The 26,994-nt window shown below is 41.2% G+C and overlaps 2 protein-coding genes across 2 annotated transcripts in view; both read left to right on the plus strand.

The window, feature by feature from the left end:
- Positions 1-689: 689 nt before the first annotated feature.
- On the plus strand, positions 690-6,749 carry LOC140678724 (cell adhesion molecule CEACAM20-like). Its single transcript, XM_072912913.1, has 5 exons — positions 690-813; positions 873-1,196; positions 5,437-5,712; positions 5,802-6,047; positions 6,133-6,749. Exons 1-5 carry the CDS (start codon positions 765-767, stop codon positions 6,204-6,206), a joined length of 969 nt encoding a protein of 322 aa, XP_072769014.1. The 5' UTR covers positions 690-764; the 3' UTR covers positions 6,207-6,749.
- A 7,576-nt stretch (positions 6,750-14,325) lies between these two features.
- The window catches only part of LOC133594037 (hemicentin-1-like), a 69,443-nt gene continuing 56,774 nt past the window's right edge, over positions 14,326-26,994 (plus strand). Inside the window, exons 1-4 of the mRNA XM_072913112.1 lie at positions 14,326-14,371; positions 14,481-14,813; positions 21,587-21,868; positions 21,970-22,233. Coding sequence (XP_072769213.1) covers positions 14,326-14,371; positions 14,481-14,813; positions 21,587-21,868; positions 21,970-22,233 — 925 coding nt within the window. The remainder of the gene's footprint in view (positions 14,372-14,480; positions 14,814-21,586; positions 21,869-21,969; positions 22,234-26,994) is intronic.

Consider the following 26,994-nt stretch of genomic DNA (forward strand, 5'->3'; position numbering starts at 1 on the left):
CTCATCTACCCCCGGGGCCTTGCCACCGAGGAGCTTTTTAACTACCTCAGCAACCTCAGCCCCAGAAATAGGAGAGCCCACCACAGACTCCCCAGGCACTGCTTCCTCATAGGAAGACGTGTTGGTTTCTTCCCGTGCATTTAAAAAAAAAATATATAATAATAACAATGAATCATTTCTAAGTCTTTGTTAGCCGTTTGTGAAGTTTTGTGCTCGTGCGTAACATTCGCTCGCATCCTGTGCATCTCCTGGGGGCAAAGCCCCCCCTGTCCTTAAAAGCTAGTGACGCCCCTGCAAACCACGAACCATTAAAACTTTTTTTTGTACTTTTTCCCTTTTAATTATGGACTCATTGGGATAAACTATGTGTGTGTGTACTGTACCATCATGGACATGCGCTTGCTGTAAATGGTTTATAATGATTTAAAAACAAGTTTTTCAGCTTTTATTTTTTTATTGGGTACCTTTATCATTTTACGTAATAAATGTAAAATGTTTTTGGTGGATTGAAAAGTTTGAACGCAACAAAACCAATACATTAACCTGTTGTAGAGCAAACAAACATCTGCCTGCTATCCAGAACTTGTATATGTTATGTAAGCGGTGTTAATTGGGGTAATAATTAAGCTTGCTGAGCAGAGAACTTCTTGATATCATCTTTTCTTTATTGCAGATAATCTACAAGGGACTCTTTCCATTGCTGCCGAAACCAGACACGCACAAGTCGGACAATAACAGAAGAGTGGACAGAGAAATACATCACAATGTCTTACAAGCTTTTCAGGGCAACCTTCTTCATGTTGCTATATTCAGGTATACTTGACATTTTCCTTGTGACTTGTCGGTTACTGTACTTGATCGTATTTTTGCAGGTCTTTGCTGTGGAGCGGGCATAATCCCGCTTGACTTACTTCGTGGGACAGCCGGACAGAGTGTCACCTTCGAGACATCTCTAAAACCGACACCTGAACCGTTTATGGCTCTGACTTGGAGCTTCAACGTTACCCACAGTATCATAACGTCAACCAGCGTGGATGTGGAGGGACCGGGCTATGAGGGCCGAATCAGCCTGGATAAGAGCACCGGATCTTTGGTGCTCAGGAACCTGACCGAGGAAGACAGCGGGGAATATGAGTTAATCATCATCCCATATGGCGCCGAGGCAATTCATGGACATGTTAACTTGGAGGTGCTGAGTGAGTAAGATCTGACATATGCATACCTGCCAACTTTTGAAATCAGAAAAACCTAGTAGCCAGGGTCCAAGGGCCACAGGCCCCGGTAGGTCCAGGACAAAGTCCTGGTGGGGGGTTCAATTCGCCCCCGACGCAAAATGATTATTAGCATTCAGACAGGTTAAAATGTTGCTAAAACCATCACTTTTCTATCAGTCACAGTGACTTTTCAAAACAAAAATATTACAGCAAAAATCATATGGGTTGATTGACATGTTTATTCTGTAAGCTAACTTCAATAGTTTGAAATTATTTTGACAGTTAATGCCAGTTATCCTGTCAACCTTTCACAAGACTTCAATTTGTTCATTGAAAGTATAAACACTTTTTACAGTAAACAAATGGTAAAACAGTACTAAACAATTCCATAAAAAAAAAAATTGGTGTCATTATTAACTTTCTGTCCAAGCTTGTATAATCTACTGCCTTGTTCAATTGTAAAAAATATTCTGTGCCTAAAATTCACATTTCTATCACAATTATCATACTGTAAACATGGTAAGCTAACTTCATTAAAATTAATAGTCCTGTCAATAGCATGGAATTACAATTCAAATGTAGTTTTTTTGTAAGCCTTTCAAAAGAATTCAAAATATGAAAAATGAATGAAAATTAATTGAAGCCATCAGACACTTGAAAAGTGGCACATCACATCTCTAATGTAATCATTTGAACTTTTCAACAGAAATAGCACTGCAAAAATATTAAGGACATACTTCTGTATTTTGGTAGTTATGCTGTCAACATTTAACAAGATTTCTTCAACTTGGACTTGAAAGCATAAATAGTATAAACACTTTTAACAGTATAACAGTACTAAACAATTCCAATAGATAACATTGGTGTCATTACCTTTTTGTTTGCTCAATTATTGCCTCCGTAAATAAAACTTCGGCATTTATCACATCCAAAGAATCTGTTTGGGCGACGAAAAACGTTGAAAGTTTTCCACTTGTATCGCTAGCAACGGCATTCGACTTGTGTTTTTTTGTCCCAACGTGGTCTTTTACATCGCTAATTCCTCCGTGTCCGATTGAAAAATCTTGTCTGCACAAGGTGCAATTCGCGTAGTTTTCACCCTTTTTGGAACGGATAATTATTCCCGGATAGGCTTTTGAATATTCTTCACGGAATGACTGCAGTTTTCTTTTCGGTTTATGTTGAGTAAATGTGATCTCATTGTTATTAATGCTGTTTCTGTGTATCATGAGAAGAAAGGCTTGCTGTTGTTGTTATGCGCCTCCAATAGGTTGTATACGGTAGTGCAGGTTCATCCGCGCTATCGTCACGTGATCTCTTCCGGTTCACTTCGCGCGAGAGAATATGAGATACACACAGAAAAGTTCGATGGAGTTGTGTTCTATTTTCCACAGTTACCGATGTTTTGTTTCCCGGTGCTGTGAGGCATTGTACTGAACCATCCTTAAAATAAACCATCATCTTTCATATATATAAAACTGGAGTATTCATTGAAGATGAAAGAAGAAAGAGGAAACCCAACAGTTTAAGACTCGTATGCGATTTTTCTCCGGCTGATTCCATGATCGTTCGCTCGTTTGGAAACAATGGCCTCGTGCTTGGCAGCGGTGCTATAAATAGCCTCGCACATGGCATTCGGAATGGCTCGATAGGAAGTTACGGGAAGCAGTGTCGATTGTCATTGTTACGCGATTTCGTGAATAAAACTTAAAAAATTTTTTTTTTTTTTAATTAATGAAAAACCGTATTTTTTATCACTGCAACCGTAACCCGGAATAGGTTGATGAAAACCGTACTAATTACGGGAAAACCGGAGTAGTTGGCAGGTATGCATATGTCTTACGGACTGAATGTTCTGAAATTCTGCTTTAGTGCAAGTGTCGTATTAACATTAGAAGTCATGTCTTCACAAAAGGCCATGTCGTGCACTCCATTAAACCTTACTTTATTTCAAGACAACATTAATCAACAATCAGTTCCACATAATGGACCGCATTCTTAACAATCAACTTATTATGATGACCTGTAATGCAATTATCTCCAACAGCCAGAAACTGCATGTTTCTTTTGGTCGTTATTTAGTCCACATAATGGACCGCATTCTTAACGATCCAATTTATTAACACATTTTTTATGATGACCTGTACCAGATCTATTGTTCTCTATCCTGATCAAAAGCTATGCATTGTTGGGGTCTACCGTTCTACCAGAATTTACATCCAGATAAGAATTTAAAGTGAAAATGTCATTTTAATCTATAGTCAATCAGAGGTGGGTAGAGTAGCCACAAATTGTACTCAAGTAAGAGTACTGTTACTTTAGAGATTTATTACTCAAGTAAAAGTAAGGAGTAGTCACCCAAATATTTACTTGAGTAAAAGTAAAAAGTATGTTGTGAAAAAACTACTCAAGTACTGAGTAACTGATGAGTAACATACACACACATATCATATATACAGGTAAAAGCCAGTAAATTAGAATATTTTGAAAAACTTGATTTATTTCAGTAATTGCATTCAAAAGGTGTAACTTGTACATTATATTTATTCATTGCACACAGACTGATGCATTCAAATGTTTATTTCATTTAATTTTGATGATTTGAAGTGGCAACAAATGAAAATCCAAAATTCCGTGTGTCACAAAATTAGAATATTACTTAAGGCTAATACAAAAAAGGGATTTTTAGAAATGTTGGCCAACTGAAAAGTATGAAAATGAAAAATATGAGCATGTACAATACTCAATACTTGGTTGGAGCTCCTTTTGCCTCAATTACTGCGTTAATGCGGCGTGGCATGGAGTCGATGAGTTTCTGGCACTGCTCAGGTGTAATGAGAGCCCAGGTTGCTCTGATAGTGGCCTTCAACTCTTCTGCGTTTTTGGGTCTGGCATTCTGCATCTTCCTTTTCACAATACCCCACAGATTTTCTATGGGGCTAAGGTCAGGGGAGTTGGCGGGCCAATTTAGAACAGAAATACCATGGTCCGTAAACCAGGCACGGGTAGATTTTGCGCTGTGTGCAGGCGCCAAGTCCTGTTGGAACTTGAAATCTCCATCTCCATAGAGCAGGTCAGCAGCAGGAAGCATGAAGTGCTCTAAAACTTGCTGGTAGACGGCTGCGTTGACCCTGGATCTCAGGAAACAGAGTGGACCGACACCAGCAGATGACATGGCACCCCAAACCATCACTGATGGTGGAAACTTTACACTAGACTTCAGGCAACGTGGATCCTGTGCCTCTCCTGTCTTCCTCCAGACTCTGGGACCTCGATTTCCAAAGGAAATGCAAAATTTGCATGGTTGGGTGATGGTTTGGGGTGCCATGTCATCTGCTGGTGTCGGTCCACTCTGTTTCCTGAGATCCAGGGTCAACGCAGCCGTCTACCAGCAAGTTTTAGAGCACTTCATGCTTCCTGCTGCTGACCTGCTCTATGGAGATGGAGATTTCAAGTTCCAACAGGACTTGGCGCCTGCACACAGCGCAAAATCTACCCGTGCCTGGTTTACGGACTATGGTATTTCTGTTCTAAATTGGCCCGCCAACTCCCCTGACCTTAGCCCCATAGAAAATCTGTGGGGTATTGTGAAAAGGAAGATGCAGAATGCCAGACCCAAAAACGCAGAAGAGTTGAAGGCCACTATCAGAGCAACCTGGGCTCTCATAACACCTGAGCAGTGCCAGAAACTCATCGACTCCATGCCACGCTGCATTAACGCAGTAATTGAGGCAAAAAGAGCTCCAACCAAGTATTGAGTATTGTACATGCTCATATTTTTCATTTTCATACTTTTCAGTTGGCCAACATTTCTAAAAATCCCTTTTTTGTATTAGCCTTAAGTAATATTCTAATTTTGTGACACACGGAATTTTGGATTTTCATTTGTTGCCACTTCAAATCATCAAAATTAAATGAAATAAACATTTGAATGCATCAGTCTGTGTGCAATGAATAAATATAATGTACAAGTTACACCTTTTGAATGCAATTACTGAAATAAATCAAGTTTTTCAAAATATTCAAATTTACTGGCTTTTACCTGTATATACCTGGAAATGAAAGCTAGAATGTTGCTCTCTTGTCCCATATTCATCTTTTGATGTCAAACCCAAATGTTTTCAGTCTACAACAAAAATAAATGAATTGGATCCACTGTTCCAATACTTTTGGAGGGCACTGTATCAGTGTGCTTTCAAAATATATTCTTTTTTGTACACAGGTGAAGTGTCCATACCAAATATGGCCTGTCCTACTGAAATCTTGATCGAAGGTAAAAGCTCTGTCAACTTAACCTGCGATGCCAAAGGCATTGTATTAGACAGAGAGTGGAAGAAAGATGGCAAGCCTCTGCAGCCTGGGGACACGGTCGTTTTTTATGATGGCGGCAGAGTGTTATCCATCAGTCCCGTGGACAGGCGAGACTCTGGAGTGTTTCTCTGTAAAGTCAGTAATTCCATCAGCTTTGATACCGCCAAATGCAAACTGAAGGTCTTTTGTAAGTACTCCAACGTATGTCAAATCACGTACACACCACCTCCATCATTTTATTTCATAATCTCCTTCCTCCGCTTACCATCTGCTTAGACGGGCCTGATGAAGCGATAATCGATCAGGATCCGGTTGGCGCGGAGCTTGAGGAGAGCGTCGATCTGCGCTGCTCGGCCGAATCACTGCCAAAGGCTACATTCTCCTGGAAGTTCAAGCGCAGTGTCATGTACGGTCCTGAGTACTACATCGAGGAGATGGGAAAGCGGCACTTGGGGGAGTACACCTGCACGGCGCATAACGGAATCACTGGTCTGGAGGCTTCTGCGGTCCACACATTGCGGGGTATTTGAGCTTGTCTTTCTCAAAGCTCATTGACACTCTTAATGTACAGCTGCAAATGGAGTAACTAGTTTCTCTTCCGATCCAGACTCCGGCGCTCTCACCAGTATGTCCCTGGTGGTTTGCACACTCTTGACATTACTGGGACTCATGTTGATCTGAATGACGGCACCATTTGGACTCCTTTTGGTTTTTTATTGTGATGTTCTATAGTTGTCAACTAGACTTCAACATCAGCAATCTGACTTTGTTAAATCGACTAAATTCCAACTGATGCAAATGCTTGTAATGTACAGTGTATGATCCTAAAAGTAGTCTTTGGTCCCAACCCATTTGACCTTTCCATAGAAACTGTTTTATGATCTATTCATCTGGGACTCATGTTGATCTGAATGACGGCACCATTTGGACTCCTTTTGGTTTTTTTATTGTGATGTTCTATAGTTGTCAACTAGACTTCAACATCAGCAATCTGACGTTTTTAAATCGACTAAATTCCAACCGATGCAAATGCTTGTAATGTACAGTGTATGATCCTAAAAGTAGTCTTTGGTCTCACCCCATTTGACCTTTACATAGAAACTGTTTTATGATCTATTCATCTGTCTTGTAATCCAGTGATAAAAATATTTCTTCAACCCCGATGAGCTTTTGATAATGTCTTATCAGAGCGCTCAATATAATAAATGTTTATCATGTACTGTATCAGGCTTTGTTGTTGGTGTTATTCCACACTTACTAATACCTCGCTTGATCTGTTTGTCATGTGCGAGTCCACGTTTGAACTTTTGTGACTTATTAACGATTTCACTGCACCATTACCATAAAGAAATAAATTGTTAAGAGTTATGGTTGAAATCCAAAAGATTGTCAGGACAATAATAATAAATGATGAAAAAAATCTGCTATATATATTTATATGAATACAATTCAGCATAATTAGTACAAATACTGTATTAACATACCTGCCAACTTTTGAAATCAGAAAAACCTAGTAGCCAGGGTCCAGGGGCCGCAGACCCCGGTAGGTCCAGGACAAAGTCCTGGTGGGGGGTTCAGGCTTCGCCCCCCGACGCAAAATGATTATTAGCATTCAGACAGGTTAAAATGTTGCTAAAACCATCACTTTTCTATCAGTCACAGTGACTTTTCAAAACAAAAATATTACAGCAAAAATCATATGGGTTGATTGACATGTTTATTCTGTAAGCTAACTTCAATAGTTTGAAATTATTTTGACAGTTAATGCCAGTTATCCTGTCAACCTTTCACAAGACTTCAATTTGTTCATTGAAAGTATAAACACTTTTTACAGTAAACAAATGGTAAAACAGTACTAAACAATTCCATTAAAAAAAAATTGGTGTCATTATTAACTTTCTGTCCAAGCTTGTATAATCTACTGCCTTGTTCAATTGTAAAAAATATTCTGTGCCTAAAATTCACATTTCTATCACAATTATCATACTGTAAACATGGTAAGCTAACTTCATTAAAATTAATAGTCCTGTCAATAGCATGGAATTACAATTCAAATGTAGTTTTTTTGTAAGCCTTTCAAAAGAATTCAAAATATGAAAAATGAATGAAAATTAATTGAAGCCATCAGACACTTGAAAAGTGGCACATCACATCTCTAATGTAATCATTTGAACTTTTCAACAGAAATAGCACTGCAAAAATATTAAGGACATACTTCTGTATTTTGGTAGTTATGCTGTCAACATTTAACAAGATTTCTTCAACTTGGACTTGAAAGCATAAATAGTATAAACACTTTTAACAGTATAACAGTACTAAACAATTCCAATAGATAACATTGGTGTCATTACCTTTTTGTGGCTAAAATCCGAAAAACGTTGAAAGTTTTCCACTTGTATCGCTAGCAACGGCATTAGACTTGCGTTCTTTTGTCCCAACGTGGTCTTTTACATCGCTAATTCCTCCGTGTCTGATCGAAAAATCTTGTCCGCACAAGGTGCAATTCGCGTAGTTTTCACCCTTTTTTGGAACGGATAATTATTCCCGGATAGGCTTTTGAATATTCTTCACGGAATGACTGCGGTTTTCTTTTCGGTTTAAGACTCGTTTGCGATTTTTCTCCGGCTGATTCCATGATCGTTCGCTCGTTTGGAAACAATGGCAACTGGTGCCTCGTGCTTGGCAGCGGTGCTATAAATAGCCTCGCGCATGGCATTCGGAATGGCTCGATAGGAAGTTACGGGAAGCAGTGTCGATTGCCATTGTTGTTACGCGATTTCGTGAATAAAACTTTTAAAAAAATATTTTTTTAATTAATGAAAAACCGTATTTTTTATCACTGCAACCGTAACCCGGAATAGGTTGATGAAAACCGTACTAATTACGGGAAAACCGGAGTAGTTGGCAGGTATCTATTAATAAAAGATACAATAGTTTCATTTTATTCTTTACAACACAGGCGTCAAACTCAAGGCCCAGGGGCCAGATTTGGCCCGCCACATCATCCATCCATCCATTTCCGACCGCTTGTCCCTTTTGGAGTTGTGGGGGGTGCTGAAGCCTATTTCAGCTACAATCGGGCGGAAGGAAGCGTACACCCTGGACAAGTCGCCACCTCATCGCAGGGCCAACACAGATAGACAGACAACATTCACACACTAGGGCCAATTTAGTGTTGCCAATCAACCTATCCCCAGGTGCATGTCTTTGGAAGTGGGAGGAAGCCGGAGTACCCGGAGGGAACCCACGCAGTCACGGGGAGAACATGCAAACTCCACACAGAAAGATCCCGAGCCCGGGATTGAACTCAGGACTACTCAGGACCTTTTGTATTGTGAGGCACATGCACTAACCCCTGTTCCACCGTGCTGCCCCGCCACATCATTTAAGCCCTGAAATAATATGAGTCAATAAAGCATTTTATCATTTACTAAATGTAATCTTTTCATTGTGACAGACATAAACACACGTATTGCATGCTATGGAGCAGGGGTCACCAACGCGGTGCCCGCGGGCACCAGGTCGCCCGTAAGGACCAGATGAGTCGCCCGCTGGCCTGTTCTAAAAATAACTCAAATAGCAGCACTTACCAGTGAGCTGCCTCTATTTTTTAAATTTTATTTATTTACTAGCAAGCTGGTCTCGCTTTGCTCGACATTTTTAATTCTAAGAGAGACAAAACTCAAATAGAATTTGAAAATCCAAGAAAATATTTGAAAGACTTGGTCTTCACTAACTGACAAAGAAACAGATAACAGATTTGGTGTCCAGTTCAAAGTGTGACATTTATTTAAAAATTTGAGTGTTGACTTTTGTATTTTACATGAGTTATTATTTGTACAAACATGGTGCAAAATAATTCATGATTTGTTAAAAAAATGTTAGTGGCTAGCTAGTTCAAATGGGATATTGTGATTTCACAAGACTGTCTTAGAAGTGCTCATTTGAAAATGTTCAATTTGAAAAATGTGCACTTAGAGAAAATATACAAATAAAGTGTTGCATATTGATATCTATCTGTTTCTATATATATTTATTGTGAGAAATCATTAAGATGATCAGTGTTTCCACAAAGATAAATCTCATTAATTATTAATAATAACGTAGAGTTAAAGGTAAATTGAGCAAATTGGCTATTTCTGGCAATTTATTTAAGTGTGTATCAAACTGGTAGCCCTTCGCATTAATCAGTACCCAAGAAGTAGCTCTTGGTTTCAAAAAGGTTGGTGACCCCTGCTATGGAGTATATTTTAAACATTGTTATCTAATAATGCAACAAATATAATACTGTCATTAATTTCAAACTTTTAAAAAATTCAAACAAAACAAGACTTTTGTCTAGTGTACCTACCTTGTCTGCATTGTGTGGGCACGTTGGTGCTTCCTGCTTTTAAGCAGCCATCTTAAAAAAACAGCAGCGCAGCGGGTCTTTGAAGGGTCATAAAATCAAAACCGGAGCAGGTATTAAAACTCTGTTCTGTTATTTTATACACAAGGGTTCAATCTCTCTCCTGTGTAAGTATGAAGCCAAAACGACAAACGCGCTCAGAGGAGATAGTTTTTGAAGGAAGGTGACCGGTTTTTACAAAAAAATTGTTTTGAAGGGGGAATAGCAAACTTCCTGTTGATTCTTGCTGGGGGTTGTCAATTTATGAAATGTAGGTCTAAGTGAGACCTACATAGAGGTTTTTGTTTCATGTCTCTCCGAGGAGCAGTTTTTTGTGCGTTTCATTAAAAAATTGCGCTAGAGCACAATTTTGAGATTTGGGGTTAGGTTTTTTTTTTATTAGATCGCAATTTTTGCCAGTCCTGATGTGTGTGTTCAGTTCGGTGAGTTTTGAAGCATGTTAAGGGGGTCAAATTACAGCTCAAAGAGGCTAAAGTGACTGTTTTTAGTACTTTTTTGTCTTGAAGGGGGAATTGCCAACTTCCTGTTGATTGTTGCCCAAGAATATACTATTATGAAATTTAGGTCTAAGTCAGACCTACATAAAGGTTTTTGTTTCATGTCTCTTCGACCTTCCTAGTGGGAGTTACAGGCAGTCTAGTTTTTTTTCGTAGGGGGCGCTAGAGCGCAATTTTGAGTTTTGAGGTTTGGTTTTTTGATTAAAAGTTTTGCCGTATATTACTGATGTGTTTGTAAAATTTGGTGAGTTTTGAAGTATGTTAAGGGGGTCAAATTACAGCGCAAAGTTGCGGAAGAATAATAATAATAAAACCTTACAAATTCAATAGGTCCTTATGTCCCATTGCATAAGGACTCCCTTTGGGAGTCCTTATACAATGGGCCATGCGGGCCCTAATAAAACCTTACAAATTCAATAGGTCCTTATGTCCCATTGCATAAGGACTCCCTTTGGGAGTCCTTATACAATGGGCCATGCGGGCCCTAATAAAACCTTACAAATTCAATAGGTCCTTATGTCCCATTGCATAAGGACTCCCTTTGGGAGTCCTTATACAACGGGCCATGCGGGCCCTAATAAATATCTGCTTGAGTTATATCAAAGCAAGGTATTCATCAAATTGTACACTGTAGAAATGACAATAGATTTTTCAGTAATAAAAAACTGGCAGCTCATTTGCCAGTATTTTACAGTAAAAAAACAACTATAGTACCGTTTTTACATTTACAGTAATATGCTGTAAAAACCATCGTACATTTTACGATGACGTTGTGGCGACTCAGCTGCCAGTTATTTTGTTGTTGTTTTTTAACTGAAAAATCTATATTTTTTTTACAGTGTATGTAATACAAATATAATATTCAGATGCACAGCAATTAATTTAATATCATGAGGGGAATTCTTATACATTTATATTCATAAATTATGTACGGTTACAAGCGGCCCTCTGAGGACAGCCATAATCGTGATGTGGCCCTCAGTAGAGATGCGCGGATAGGCAATTATTTCATCCGCAACCGCATCAGAAAGTCGTCAACCATCCGCCATCCACCCGATATAACATTTGATCAGAACCGCACCCGCCCGCACCCGCCCGTTGTTATATATCTAATATAGACGATGCAAGGCATTAGTGAGGTTATAAAGCTTTTGCCTGTTAAAGAAAGGAGACTGATCCAATGCAGCACGGACATTCGTGTGCCACGCTGTCACGACCCAGACGCACACCAGTGCGCAATCATATGGGAGCCGCGCTGAGCGCACCTCCAAGCGCGTCTCGCTGCCGGCGACGGCCGGGTATGGTCCCGACGCTCCAGCGCCATCCATTTTCAGGGCTAGTTGATTCGGCAGGTGGGTTGTTACACACTCCTTAGCGGGTTCCGACTTCCATGGCCACCGTCCTGCTGTCTATATCAACCAGGGTGAGCCCCACCCCTTTCGTGAGCGCACTGCGCGCGGAGTGACCCCTGTTACGAGCCCCCGGCCACGGGGGTGGCGGGCAGGTAAGCTAGCTTACCTGCTGCGCGTGACGCCGGCCGCGGCAAAGGCGGACGAGGCGGGGTGTCGGTGCGGTGGGCGCGGTGGTGACCCTGGACGTGCGTCGGGCCCTTCTCGCGGATCGCCTCAGCTACGGCTCCCGGTGGGGCCCTCTCGGGGGAAGGGGCCTCGGTCCCGGACCCCGGCGAGGCGTCCCTTCTCCGCTCCGTAAAAGTGTCCATCTCTTTTTTTTCTCTTCTTCTGTTGTGGCATATGCTGCAGGTGCCTGCTCGTTTTTCGTATGTGGGTAACAACATTTAACTATGTATATATATTTCCCAATTGGTTTAACTGCCACCCGCCTGAATCTATTTAAAATCTAATTTTTTTTTATTTCAACCGCCCGACCCGACCCGCGGATAAAATCTAATTTTTTTTAATTTCATCCGCCCGATCCGCGGATAATCCGCGGACTCCGCGGTTGTGCCCGCAAACCGCGCATCTCTAGCCCTCAGTGTAACCGTGTTCGACACCCCTGCTTTACAAGAAGCAAGCTGCAATATCCCGTGTTATTCACCACTTTCATTATATTGTTGTAATATGAATAATAGAATAATAAGTCAACACCACATCAATCATCAAGAAGGCTCAGCAGCGGCTACACTTCCTTAGAGTCCTCGGGAAGTACAACCTGAAGCCTGACCTGCTGCTGACCTTCTACCGCTCGTCCATCGAGAGCCTGCTGACCTACTGTATTACGGTATGGTACGGCAGCTGCACTGCAGCAGACAGGGAGAGGCTGCAAAGAGTGGTCAAGACGGCTCAGAAGATCATCGGCCGCCCTCTCCCCTCTCTGACGGACATCTACACCTCCCGCTGCCTCAACAGAGCCAGTGCCATCATCAAGGACAGCACCCACCCTGGCTCTGACCTGTTCCACCTGCTGCCCTCTGGGAAGCGCTACAGGAGCAGTTGTGTCTGTGTTTTCTTCCTAGGGGGCGCTAGAGCGCAATTTTGAGTTTTGGGGTTAGGTTTTTTTATTAGATCGCAATTTTTGCCAGTCCTGATGTGTGTGTCCAGTTTGGTGAGTTTTGAAGCATGTCAAGGGGGTCAAATTACAGCTCAAAGAGGCGGTGGAATAATAATTATAAAACCTTATAATTACAATAGGGTCCTCTGTCCCAAAGGGACATTGCAGTCCCTAATTAGTGCACCAACCCAAAAAAACCTCCCTACCCCATTTACACTCATTCACACTCATTCACACAAAAGGGTTGTTTCTTTCTGTTTTTAATATTCTGGATCCTACATTATATGCCTACAGAGAGGAGGTCCTGAAGCTGACGGCCTGGTCTTCGGAGAACAACCTCGCTCTCAACACCAGCAAGACCAGAGAGATCATCGTCGACTTCAGGAGGAGCAGCACCGACCCTGCCCCCCTCTACATCAACGGCGAGCGTGTAGAGAGGGTCCACACCTTCAGGTACCTTGGAGTCCACATCTCTAATGACTTCTCCTGGACAGTCAACACCACATCAATCATCAAGAAGGCTCAGCAGCGGCTACACTTCCTTAGAGTCCTCGGGAAGTACAACCTGAAGCCTGACCTGCTGCTGACCTTCTACCGCTCGTCCATCGAGAGCCTGCTGACCTACTGTATTACGGTATGGTACGGCAGCTGCACTGCAGCAGACAGGGAGAGGCTGCAAAGAGTGGTCAAGACGGCTCAGAAGATCATCGGCCGCCCTCTCCCCTCTCTGACGGACATCTACACCTCCCGCTGCCTCAACAGAGCCAGTGCCATCATCAAGGACAGCACCCACCCTGGCTCTGACCTGTTCCACCTGCTGCCCTCTGGGAAGCGCTACAGGTGCATTAAAACCAAAACAAACAGGCTAAAGAACAGCTTCTTCCCCAGGGCCATAACCATCCTGAACGGACTGCCCCATTGTCCCTCATAACTGCCTTCTCTTCGGTGCAATAACCCATTCCACCAACCACCCTGTTTTTTTTTTTGTTTTTTTTCATGTATATATTCATTTCACACCATATTCATTGCACTTCTACATTTTTTATATTTTTATATATTTGCACATTGTTTTTCTAGCATGCACACATCGCACTGTATGGAATGGCCTCAATCTCGTTACCTTGCGTAATGACAATAAAGCTGATTCTGATTCTGATTCTGATAAAGTATTACCATGTAACAAAACATTTTTAATAAAAATCACTGACAACTGCACCATATGACAATGGTGCAGTAGTTTTGTTTTAATATCGCTGTCTTAAAAAAAAAAAAAAAGGACTAAGCAAGCAACTAAATATTGAAACGGCTACAAGCTCCTCCTCCCAAACTTGCATATTAACAACACCTGCTATCTGCAATCACTTATTGATGCCTGGAGCATGCAGATATGACAACATCTGTGGTGCTGCTTATCATCCTGGGAGTCCTTTCAGGTGAGCTGTTTAATTAAGTCCACACTTGAGAAGCACTTTTTGAGAGAAAATAACACCACACACCTATATTAATGACGTCTAAACCAACTATGTAACTTCTCCTCTTCAGGATCAAGTTATGGAGCGGGAGTGCTCCCCGACAGTCTTGTTGCAATCGTAGGAGAAACGGTGATGTTTAACACAACGTTGACTCCACCGCCAAACCCATACCTGGTTATCACTTGGGGAGTCTTGGATATTTCTGGTGCCACTACTAATGTAATAACATCAAGCAGCACGAATGTGACGTCGCCGGCATATAAAGACAGGATCACCCTCTTTACTCAAACTGGATCTCTGGAGCTGAGGAACGTGACCCTGAGAGACAATGGAGACTACAAAGTCGCCATCATACCAGCTGGTGCAGCTCACCAGGGAGGACAATGTAGACTTCACATACAAGGTATGTGTTGAGCACTAGGGCTGCAGCTAACGATTATTTTTCTATCGATTAATCTATAGATTATTTTTCCGATTAATCGGTTAATCTATAGATTATTTTTTCGATTAATCTATAGATTATTTTTCCTTTTACCGATTATTTTTTTTATTTAAAATGAAGAGGGAAAAAATAAATGTAGGCCAGTTTTTTCAAAAGGCATGGCTTTTATTTACAAAAAAAAAAAGTATGGCCACTCAGTCAACATTGACAACAACATGACAAAATATTCTGTAACAATGTAAACATTTAAAACTTTTAACATTTAACAAAATTAAAAGTAGCTTATTTGCTTTTTAATGTGCAAATATAAAAGTAAACATCCAGTGCAAATCTTAATATTCTGGAATAGTATAAGCATTTCAAAAGTAAAAGTATTGCTTATTTTGCTTTAAAATGTGCAAAAATAAAGATAAACATCCAATACAAAAAAGTGCAAAACGGAAATATTCTGTAACAAGTGTAAACATTTCAACAAAAGTAAAAGTATTGCTTATTTGCTAAAATGTGCAAAAATAAAGCTAAACATCCAATACAAAAAAATGTACAGTGTAAACATTTCAACAAAAGTCAAAGTATTGCTTATTTTGCTTAATAACACAACAATGATAGTATGATTAAAGTGAAAGTTAATTGTTGGTTTGTACATAGTATATGTAACTGTTAATGTTGTAAAAGGTATTTGCACAACTAATTAACGTTAGCGTTTGTGACACGTCTTGTGCCGTGGGGTTCTTTCAGGACCGACAGACTGAACGCCAGACGGCTTTGCCAGGTTTACAATCTTTTAATTTTACACAGTCTTTTCTCTTCCAACTCTTTTCTCTTTCTTTCCTCGCTTTTCAGCTCCTCTTCCTCGCTCGCTCGTCGTCCCCTGTCTCTTGCGGCGTCGCTCCCGGCGCGCCCCGCCTCGCCGCTCGCTCGCCGCCGCCGCCTCTCCACAGCGTTAAAGAGGAGCGCGTCTTTGTAAACACTGAACAGGCACGCCAAACGCGCCTCTCAGAGCAAACGGTGCTTTAGTTTATGAATTTACAACGCAGATACAAATGACACATTCATGTTTTTGTGTAATAATGACAACGTATACGCACGCGGACGATTGACTTGTTGATGGTGATGGCAAGAACGCTGTCGGGGGTTTTCTTTTCAAATGTTCGTTCATAGCCGTTGTGCTGCTATGATAGGCCATTTCCGCTCGACACAGTGTGCATACAACAACATTATTATGCCGTTTATTGAAATACTCCCACACTTTTGACGACTTTTGGCGTGCTTTTTTCCCCTCGCTTGCATCGTCTGCTTTGCGCTCCGCCATGACAGTAGTGTGACGTAAATATGCGACGCGCCGACGCACAAAAACGGCGTCGACGTATTTACGTAACCGATGACGTCGACTACGTCGACGCGTCGTTTCAGCCTTATAAACACACTCAAATGAAACATTGTGCGTGCAATTATATAGTTTTATTGTACATAATGAAGTTTTAAAGTACTACCTTTTAAAACTATACATTGCATTGTACATTTCTTCAGTGATGGTGTTTTGATATAATTGGCATACTGTAACTGTTAATAGGCAAATTTGCATCTACTTGTTTTCATTGATTAAGAGATTGGGAGTATTGGGAAAAATATATAGACCAAAACATTTTTTTTTTTACACATTTTAAACATACCTCAAGAGTGCCCAGTTTAAACGCCTAAATACAGTACTCAATATTTCCATATATTGTGTATCATCACAATCTGCATGTAATATGTAAACACAAGAAGTAAACCAAGTATGAGGACTGAGACAAATGAGTATTACAATAAATACTCACTTGCGGACATGTTGAATAGCATACTTGCCAACCTTGAGACCTCCGATTTCGGGAGGTGGGGGCGGGGGGCGTGGTTGGGGGCGGGGCGTGGTTGGGGGCGTGGTTAAGAGGGGAGGAGTATATTTTACAGCGAGGATTCACCAAGTCAAGTATTTTATATATATATATATATAAGAAATACTAAGTTAAGTATTTCATATATATATATATATATATATATATATATATATATATATATATATATATATATATATATATATAAGAAATACTAAGTCAAGTATTTCATATATATATATATATATATATATATATATATATATATATATATATATATATATATATATGTATGTGTGGGAAAAAAAATCACAAGACTATTTCATCTCTACAGGCCTGTTTCATGAGGGGGGGTACCCTCAATCATCAGGAGATTTTAATGGGAGCATTCGCATACCATGGTTTATATAGGGCACAGAGTGGGTGGGTACAGGCTGGCCTAGGGGCGTGGTGGTTGGCTCATGTGTTACCTAGGAGGTGTTTCCGTCTATGGCGGCATGCTGTGACAATTTCGCTGCGCTTGTGGAGGGATGCCAGGTCTGGACGGTAAATAATAAACAGTTTCTCTTTCAAGCATAGGTTGCATCTTTTATTACCACTATTGTAAGGTGTGCTGGATGCAAGAATTTGCCATGTTATTGAATATTCAACATTATTGTCTTTGAGGTCCCAAATGTGTTTGCTGAATTCTGTGGTATTTCGCAGGTTTTTGTTCCTGAAAGAAGCCTTGTGATTGTTCCATCTGGTTTTGAATTCTCCCTCGGTTAATCCTACATATGTGTCGGATGTGTTAATGTCCTTGCGTATTACCTTAGATTGGTAGACAACTGATGTTTGTAAGCACCCCCCGTTGAGAGGGCAATCAGGTTTCTTTCGACAGTTACAGTCTTTGTTGGTTTTGGAGTCGCTCTGTCTGGGGGCCGACGGCTCATTTGCAATTGTTTTGTTGTGGTTTGAGATGATTTGTCGTATATTGTTCATGCAGCTGTAGCTCAATTTAATGTTGTTCTTGTTGAATACTTTTCTTAGGGTGTTGTCTTTAGGAAAGTGTTTGTCAATCAGATTGAGGAATTTGTGTCCAATGTTAGTTGAGACGTTTTTGCTGTATGGGGGGTTGTACCAGATGATGTCGTTTTGTTTTCTGTTCTTTTTTGGCTGGTTTCCTGGCGTGGGTTCATAGGTGAGGGTGAAATTGTACCCGCTTTTATATATATATATATATATAAGAAATACTTTAATTTCAGTGTTCATTTATTTACACATATACACACACATAACACTCATCTACTCATTGTTGAGTTAAGGGTTGAATTGTCCATCCTTGTTCTTTTTGTCACTATTTTTCTAACCATGCTGAACGCCCTCACTGATGATGCATTGCTATGTGGCACGCAAAAAGTGCTTTCATCAAATGCACTAGATGGCAGTATTGTCCTGTTTAAGAGTGTCACAACATTGCTGTTTACGGCAGACGAACTGCTTTACGGTAGACGAAATGCTGTTGTGTGTTGTTGCCGCGCTGGGTCTGGGAGGACGTTAATGAAACTGCCTAACAATAAACCCACATAAGAAACCAAGAACTCGCCCTCCATCATTCTACAGTTATAACGTGATTGGGCAGGTATGCTTGTTTATATTGTGTGCCTGAATTTCGGGAGATTTTCGGGAGAAAATTTGTCCCGGGAGGTTTTCGGGAGAGGCGCTGAATTTCGAGAGTCTCCCGGAAAATCCAGGAGGGTTGGCAAGTATGTTGAATAGTACAAGTGTAACTTTGATGTACTTCATTGTTCAAATTAAAACATTACCATGTTTTTCCTGCACGAGAATCTTAGATAATATTAAACATTGCGTATACTTTTAAAGGGGAACATTATCACAATTTCAGAAGGGTTAAAACCATTAAAAATCATTTCCCAGTGGCTAATTTTATTTTTCGAAGTTTTTTTCAAAATTTTACCCATCACGCAATATCCCTAAAAAAAGCTTCAAAGTGCCTGATATTAACCATCGTTATATACACCCGTCCATTTTCCTGTGACGCATACTTGCCAACCTTGAGACCTCCGATTTCGGGAGGTGGGGGGCGTGATCGGGGGTGGGGCGGGGTCGGGGGTGGGGGCGTAGCTAAGATATATATATATATATATATATATATATAAGAAATACTTGACTTTCAGTGAATTCTAGCTATATATATATATATATATATATATATATATATATATATATATATATATATATATATATATATATATATATATATATATATATATATATATATAAATAAATAAAAGAAATACTTGAATTTCAGTGTTCATTTATTTACACATATACACACATAACACTCATCTACTCATTGTTGAGTTAAGGGTTGAATTGTCCATCCTTGTTCTATTCTCTGTCACTATTTCAGAACACACACATTATACAAATATACATTTTAAAATCAATAAGAAAACGGGAGCTCTAATTTGGGAGTCTGAATTAGGATCAGAAGTTCCTATATAAACATTGCACACTCATGTCGCCTTTTTGTATTGATTACTGCAGCTGTGCACTGGATTCATTCACAAATACAAACTACAACTCACAAACACTTTAGAGTTAGGCTCCACCATCAGAATGTGTACTTAAACTTATAAAGATCACATGGATATTATTCAGTGAGTTGATTCACCAAAACTAACCTGTTATACAGGAGGAAAAAGCACACAGGACGTTTCAATTGTTCACAGACTGGTCGCGCTCATCAGAATGACAAGACACTTCCGGTCTGCAGGTGATAGCATTCAATTGGGAAGAAACGCCCTACTGCCCCCTACTGACCAATGTGAATACTGATAAATGTGTAATGACAGCTCCAAAAACGAATTCAAACCACAAAATAAAATAAATAAATCAACACAAAAATGTGACACATTATGGGTGGGTCACATATGCATGTACAGTAGATGGCAGTATTGTCCTGTTTAAAAGTGTCACAACATTGCTGTTTATGGCAGAAGAACTGCTTTACGGTAGACGAAAACTTGACTGCTGTTGTTGTGTGTTGTTGCCGCGCTGGGAGGACGTTAATGAAACTGCCTAAAAATAAACCCACATAAGAAACCAAGAACTCGCCCTCGATCATTAGCTGTTTATATTGTGGGAAAGCAGACGTGTGAACAGGCTGTCAACATGTCACTCAGGTCCGCATGGAGCTGGAGGGGGCGTGGCCTCCAGCTATGCCTGAATTTCGGGAGATTTTCGGGAGAAAATTTGTCCCGGGAGGTTTTCGGGAGAGGCGCTAAATTACGGGAGTCTCCCGGAAAATCCGGGAGGGTTGGCAAGTATGCTGTGACGTCACATAGTGATGCCAACACAAACAAACATGGCGGAAAGAACAGCAAGCTATAGCGACATTAGCCCGGATTCAGACTCGGATTTCAGCGGCTTAAGCGATTCAACAGATTACGCATGTATTGAAACGGATGGTTGTAGTGTGGAGGCAGGTAGCGAAAACCAAATTGAAGAAGAAACTGAAGCTATTGAGCCATATCGGTTTGAACCGTATGCAAGCGAAACCGAGGAAAACGACACGATAGCCAGCGACACGGGAGAAAGCGAGGACGAATTCGGCGATCGCCTTCTAACCAACGATTGGTATGTGTTTGTTTGGCATTAAAGGAAACTAACAACTATGAACTAGGTTTACAGCATATGAAATACATTTGGCAACAACATGCACTTTGAGAGTGCAGACAGCCCATTTCAGGCGCGCTAAGAACATATATTTTTCCACAATTTCAGCACTCAGGTTAACCATACCTAAATAGACAAAAATTACTGCATTACACAAGACTACCCGAATGTACTCGAATGATTGAAAAAAATAAATGTTTTTAAGCTAAATTACTGGTAAACACAGTTTATGTATAATAATTTACGTAAAACCGCGAGGAATGAATAAAGTTTTCATCAATTAATATATTCTGTAGACATACCCTCTTCCGCTCTCTTTTCCTGAAAGCTGATCTGTCCAGTTTTGGAGTTGATGTCAGCATCTGCTTTGAGTGTCGCAGGATATCCACACATTCTTGCCATCTCTGTCGTAGCATAGCTTTCGTCGGTAAAGTGTGCGGAACAAACGACTGACCATTTCGTCGGCTTTCCCCACAGCCTCGTATTTTCAACAAATTTCGTCCAATTTCTTGCCACTTTCGCATCTTTGGGCCACTGGTGCAACTTGAATCCGTCCCTGTTCGTGTTGTTACACCCTCCGACAACACACCGACGAAAGTGAGAAAATGGCGGATTGCTTCCCGACGACATCGCTCCGAGAGCGAATAATAGAAAGGCGTTTAATTCGCCAGAATTCACCCATTTAGAGTTCGGAAATCGGTTAAAAAAATATATGGTCTTTTTTCTGCAACATCAAGGTATGTATATATTGACGCTTACATAGGTCTGGTGATAATGTTCCCCTTTAAATCACTGTCGTTGTGTAATCTCAGGGCATTCGATCGATCGCAACTGGACTGTTTGTTTTGTCGTAGGCCTCATCAGTTTGTGCTCATAGACTTATTATATTAGTCAGATCTCGTCTGACCTGAGATGACAATGACCTGAATGAACGAGAACATTCATAGACATGTAGATGTGTAACTTAAATGTCTCTGGTACACAATTTCATTATCAGTTTATAAAAGCAGACAGACTGATGCACTGGCAGTGAGTGGTTTCAAATGTACACAATGTTGTGTACAGAATACAAATCACAGTCATTTCCCGACTTCCCCACTAGGGGAAGCTGCTACACTACGCTACAGCTTTCATTTGCCTGTTGGATTTTACAACATTGCATGTATTTTTCATCCACAGAACGGATCACCAATGTGGTCTTGGTTCCAAACACCACTGACTTACTGGAGTCGACCAGCTCTGTCACTATGACTTGCTCCTTCTCTACTGGATCAGGACTTTCATTCCTTTGGTTTAATGGCAGCTCTGAGATTACAGCCAGCGACAGAGTTCAGCTCACTGATGGAGGCTCCAAGCTCACCATAGTCGGTGTGACACGCTATGACCAGGGACCGTTTAGGTGTCTCGTGTTTAATCTAATCAGTAATGGCACCAGCAATCCAGTCAACCTCTTCATCAGCTGTAAGATCCTCACTTGATTTCTATTTTCTTCTGACCAGAACATCACCGTTCGTTTTACATTCTTAATCTTGATTTTTCTTTTCCCACCGTCGACTGTACAGATGGCCCAGAAAACATCCGTTTGACTACATCACCGTCACTAGAATACTTCAAAAAAGGGTCGAACATCGGACTGTCCTGCTCCGCTTCATCCAGACCTCCTGCATCGTTTCAGTGGTTTCTCAATGGTGACCCTTTGTCCGCTACTGGACCGCTGTTAGGACTTACAAACGTTCAGGAAAACCAGAGCGGGAACTACAGCTGCCATGCCTCCAATAACAAAACTCAGAAATATCAAACTCGGATCTCAGCTATTACTATAGTGGGTATGTATCTCTTTACAGCTGGTTGCAATGTAAATAATCAATCAATCAATCAATGTTTATTTATATAGCCCTAAATCACAAGTGTCTCAAAGGGCTGCACAAGCCACAACGACATCCTCGGTACAAAGCCCACATAAGGGCAAGGAAAAACTCACCCCAGTGGGACGTCGATGTGAATGACTATGAGAAACCTTGGAGAGGACCGCATATGTGGGTAACCCCCCCCCCCTCTAGGGAGACCGAATGCAATGGATGTCGAGTGGGTCTAACATAATATTGTGAGAGTCCAGTCCATAGTGGATCCAGCATAACAGTAAGAGTCCAGTCCACAGTGGGGTCAGCAGGAAACCATCCCGAGCGGGCGCAGAGATGTTCCCAACCGATATACAGGCGAGCGGTCCACCCCGGGTCCCGACCCCGGACAGCCAGCACCCCATCCATGGCCACCGGATCTGTGTGTCTCCCCTTCCACAAGGGATAGGGGGGAGCAGAGGAGAAAAGAAAAGAAACGGCAGATCAACTGGTCTAACAGGGGGGCTATTTAAAGGCTAGAGTATACAAATGAGTTTTAAGATGGGACTTAAATGCTTCTACTGAGGTAGCATCTCTAATTGTTACCGGGAGGGCATTCCATAGTACTGGAGCCCGAATAGAAAACGCTCTACAGCCCGCAGACTTTTTTTGGGCTCTGGGAATCACTAATAAGCCGGAGTTCTTTGAACGCAGATTTCTTGCCGGGACATATGGTACAATACAATCGGCAAGATAGGCTGGAGCTAGACCGTGTAGTATTTTATACGCAAGTAGTAAAACCTTAAAGTCGCATCTTAAGTGCACAGGAAGCCAGTGCAGGTGAGCCAGTATAGGCGTAATATGATCAAACTTTCTTGTTCTTGTCAAAAGTCTATTAAAGGACAATTACCTTATTTTTCAGACCATAGGGCGCACCGGATTATACGGCACATTCATTTTCATACAAAAAGCGAACTGGACTGTAAGGAGCAATAAAGGGGTCATTATGATTTTTTTTTCCCACATTTAAAACACTTCCTTGTGGTCTACATAAGTGAAGTGAATTATATTTATATAGTGCTTTTTCTCTAGTGACTCAAAGCGCTTTACATAGTGAAAGCCAATATCTAAGTTACATTTAAACCAGTGTGGGTGGCACTGGGAGCAGGTGGGTGAAGTGTTCTTGCCCAAGGACACAACGGCAGTGACTAGGATGGTGGAAGCGGGTATCGAACCTGCAACCCTCAAGTTGCTGGCACGGTCACTATACCAACCGAGCTATACCGCCCCACAACATGTAATAGTGCTTTTTTGCTCAACATTTTGCATAGATTATACAGGTAAAAGCCAGTAAATTAGAATATTTTGAAAAACTTGATTTATTTCAGTAATTGCATTCAAAAGGTGTAACTTGTACATTATATTTATTCATTGCACACAGACTGATGCATTCAAATGTTTATTTCATTTAATTTTGATGATTTGAAGTGGCAACAAATGAAAATCCAAAATTCCGTGTGTCACAAAATTAGAATATTACTTAAGGCTAATACAAAAAAGGGATTTTTAGAAATGTTGGCCAACTGAAAAGTATGAAAATGAAAAATATGAGCATGTACAATACTCAATACTTGGTTGGAGCTCCTTTTGCCTCAATTACTGCGTTAATGCGGCGTGGCATGGAGTCGATGAGTTTCTGGCACTGCTCAGGTGTTATGAGAGCCCAGGTTGCTCTGATAGTGGCCTTCAACTCTTCTGCGTTTTTGGGTCTGGCATTCTGCATCTTCCTTTTCACAATACCCCACAGATTTTCTATGGGGCTAAGGTCAGGGGAGTTGGCGGGCCAATTTAGAACAGAAATACCATGGTCCGTAAACCAGGCACGGGTAGATTTTGCGCTGTGTGCAGGCGCCAAGTCCTGTTGGAACTTGAAATCTCCATCTCCATAGAGCAGGTCAGCAGCAGGAAGCATGAAGTGCTCTAAAACTTGCTGGTAGACGGCTGCGTTGACCCTGGATCTCAGGAAACAGAGTGGACCGACACCAGCAGATGACATGGCACCCAAACCATCACCCAACCATGCAAATTTTGCATTTCCTTTGGAAATCGAGGTCCCAGAGTCTGGAGGAAGACAGGAGAGGCACAGGATCCACGTTGCCTGAAGTCTAGTGTAACGTTTCCACCATCAGTGATGGTTTGGGGTGCCATGTCATCTGCTGGTGTCGGTCCACTCTGTTTCCTGAGATCCAGGGTCAACGCAGCCGTCTACCAGCAAGTTTTAGAGCACTTCATGCTTCCTGCTGCTGACCTGCTCTATGGAGATGGAGATTTCAAGTTCCAACAGGACTTGGCGCCTGCACACAGCGCAAAATCTACCCGTGCCTGGTTTACGGACCATGGTATTTCTGTTCTAAATTGGCCCGCCAACTCCCCTGACCTTAGCCCCATAGAAAATCTGTGGGGTATTGTGAAAAGGAAGATGCAGAATGCCAGACCCAAAAACGCAGAAGAGTTGAAGGCCACTATCAGAGCAACCTGGGCTCTCATAACACCTGAGCAGTGCCAGAAACTCATCGACTCCATGCCACGCCGCATTAACGCAGTAATTGAGGCAAAAGGAGCTCCAACCAAGTATTGAGTATTGTACATGCTCATATTTTTCATTTTCATACTTTTCAGTTGGCCAACATTTCTAAAAATTCCTTTTTTGTATTAGCCTTAAGTAATATTCTAATTTTGTGACACACGGAATTTTGGATTTTCATTTGTTGCCACTTCAAATCATCAAAATTAAATGAAATAAACATTTGAATGCATCAGTCTGTGTGCAATGAATAAATATAATGTACAAGTTACACCTTTTGAATGCAATTACTGAAATAAATCAAGTTTTTCAAAATATTCTAATTTACTGGCTTTTACCTGTATGTCCTACAGACAATCTTCAAACCGCTTTCTGACCGTCTTCTCACTTCGACTGCGACTTCTCCCCGCCATCTTTGTTGTAGCCGTTAGATTTTATCGATTGATTGATTGAAGCTTTTATTAGTAGATTGCACAGTACAGTACATATTCCGTACAATTGACCACTAAATGGTAACACCCCAATAAGTTTTTCAACTTGTTGGGTCCACGTAAATCAATTCATGGTAGCGCTTCCATGGTGACCATGACAGATATAAGTTAGAACTGAACGCTGCTTTGTATTAGAAATGGCAACAGCGGAGGATGAACGGCCCACAACAAGAGGATAGAGAAAAAGAAGGACCTTATTGACTACAATGGCTGACGCACTCAAATTTTCGGGACTTATGCAAACCCCAAACACACATCAGGCAGGTACCAATAGGTAAGAAAAGTTGGTTTTGCATAATATTGCAAAAATACACGCCAGAGAATATGTCTCCTAATAGGTGCCGTTTTGGGGTCCTATACACACACCATAACAATACATGCAATAAAAGTTGAAGCACAGTACGTCAGACTATGGTAGCCGTAATATCCATCAAGCAGTGCGACTTCAAAGCTTACCAAAGTTGTACTAAAACATTTTGACAGATTTTGGAGTGTTTTGTGTAATGTTCTATATTCTCAATGAAACATTTAAGTTTTGGTCTTGCTTGCTTACCGGTACTTGCGAGGGTCATTTATTAAACAGGCTTCAACCTGCAGTCCACATCTATCTCTTATGTGTGACTGCCATCTACTGGTCACACTTATCTTTACACAGTGTACAACATAAAATTGTTTTGCGATCGGTAAGCACAACCGGTATTAATCCATCCATCCATCCATTTTCTACCGCTTGTCCCTTTTGGGGTGGCGGGGGGTGCTGGAGCCTATCTCAGCTGCATTCGGGCGGAAGGCAGGGTACACCCTGAACAAGTCGCCACCTCATCGCAGGGCCAACACAGATAGACAGACAACATTCACACACTAGGGACCATTTAGTGTTGCCAATCAACCTATCCCCAGGTGCATGTCTTTGGAGGTGGGAGGAAACCGGAGTACCCGGAGGGAACCCACGCAGTCACGGGAAGAACATGCAAACTCCACACAGAAAGATCCCGAGCCCGGGATTGAACTCAGGACTACTAAGGACCTCTATATTGTGAGGCACATGCACTAACCCCTCTGCCACCGTGCTGCCCGGTATTAATATGTACATTAAACGCACTGGATTGTAAGACAATGAAAGGATTTTAAGTGTGCCCTATAGTCCGAAAAATCACACAATCACAGCATATGATGTCAAGTAAAAATGTTATTATTATTTCATTATTATATAGCGCCAAGTCACAACAGACGTCTCTGGCGCAGGTCTTGGACCAGCCTTCCTGACCCCATATTAACTGAGCATTTTAGTGACAGAGGCAAACTCCCTCTAAGGAAAAAACAGAACCCACTTGGTGTGCATCAACCTTGTTGGGTTGAGATAGGGAGACAGAAGATAGATCAAAGAGAGAAAACAGGATAGATGGATAGGGGCCTGTATGACAACCGCACCATGTCTGTTTTATGGCGTTGTTGACTACCTCTTGAAACAGAAACACGTCCTACAGGGAAGCTGTACGGAAGCAGTAACCATTGTCGTATTGTTATACGCTATATTAAAGTGTACAGGACTATTGCTGATTATTATCAAACAATATATTGCTTCGTGTCAGAAGCTCTGGACCTACTGCAGGATGCCCTAATCTTTTCCCATAACCGTACATGGTTTTAATTGAACTTGGACATTAGTTCGAG

This window comes from Nerophis lumbriciformis, linkage group LG04, assembly GCF_033978685.3.
Source record: "Nerophis lumbriciformis linkage group LG04, RoL_Nlum_v2.1, whole genome shotgun sequence".
Lineage (NCBI taxonomy): Eukaryota > Metazoa > Chordata > Actinopteri > Syngnathiformes > Syngnathidae > Nerophis > Nerophis lumbriciformis.

What these genes read in the sequence shown, in the direction of transcription:
- LOC140678724 (XM_072912913.1), top strand. Translation starts at nt 765, where the DNA reads ATGTCTTACAAGCTTTTCAGGGCAACCTTCTTCATGTTGCTATATTCA. An exon ending in CTTCATGTTGCTATATTCAG is followed by an intron (nt 814 to 872) that starts GTATACTTGACA and finishes GTATTTTTGCAG; the next exon opens with GTCTTTGCTGTGGAGCGGGC. An exon ending in ATGCAAACTGAAGGTCTTTT is followed by an intron (nt 5,713 to 5,801) that starts GTAAGTACTCCA and finishes CCATCTGCTTAG; the next exon opens with ACGGGCCTGATGAAGCGATA.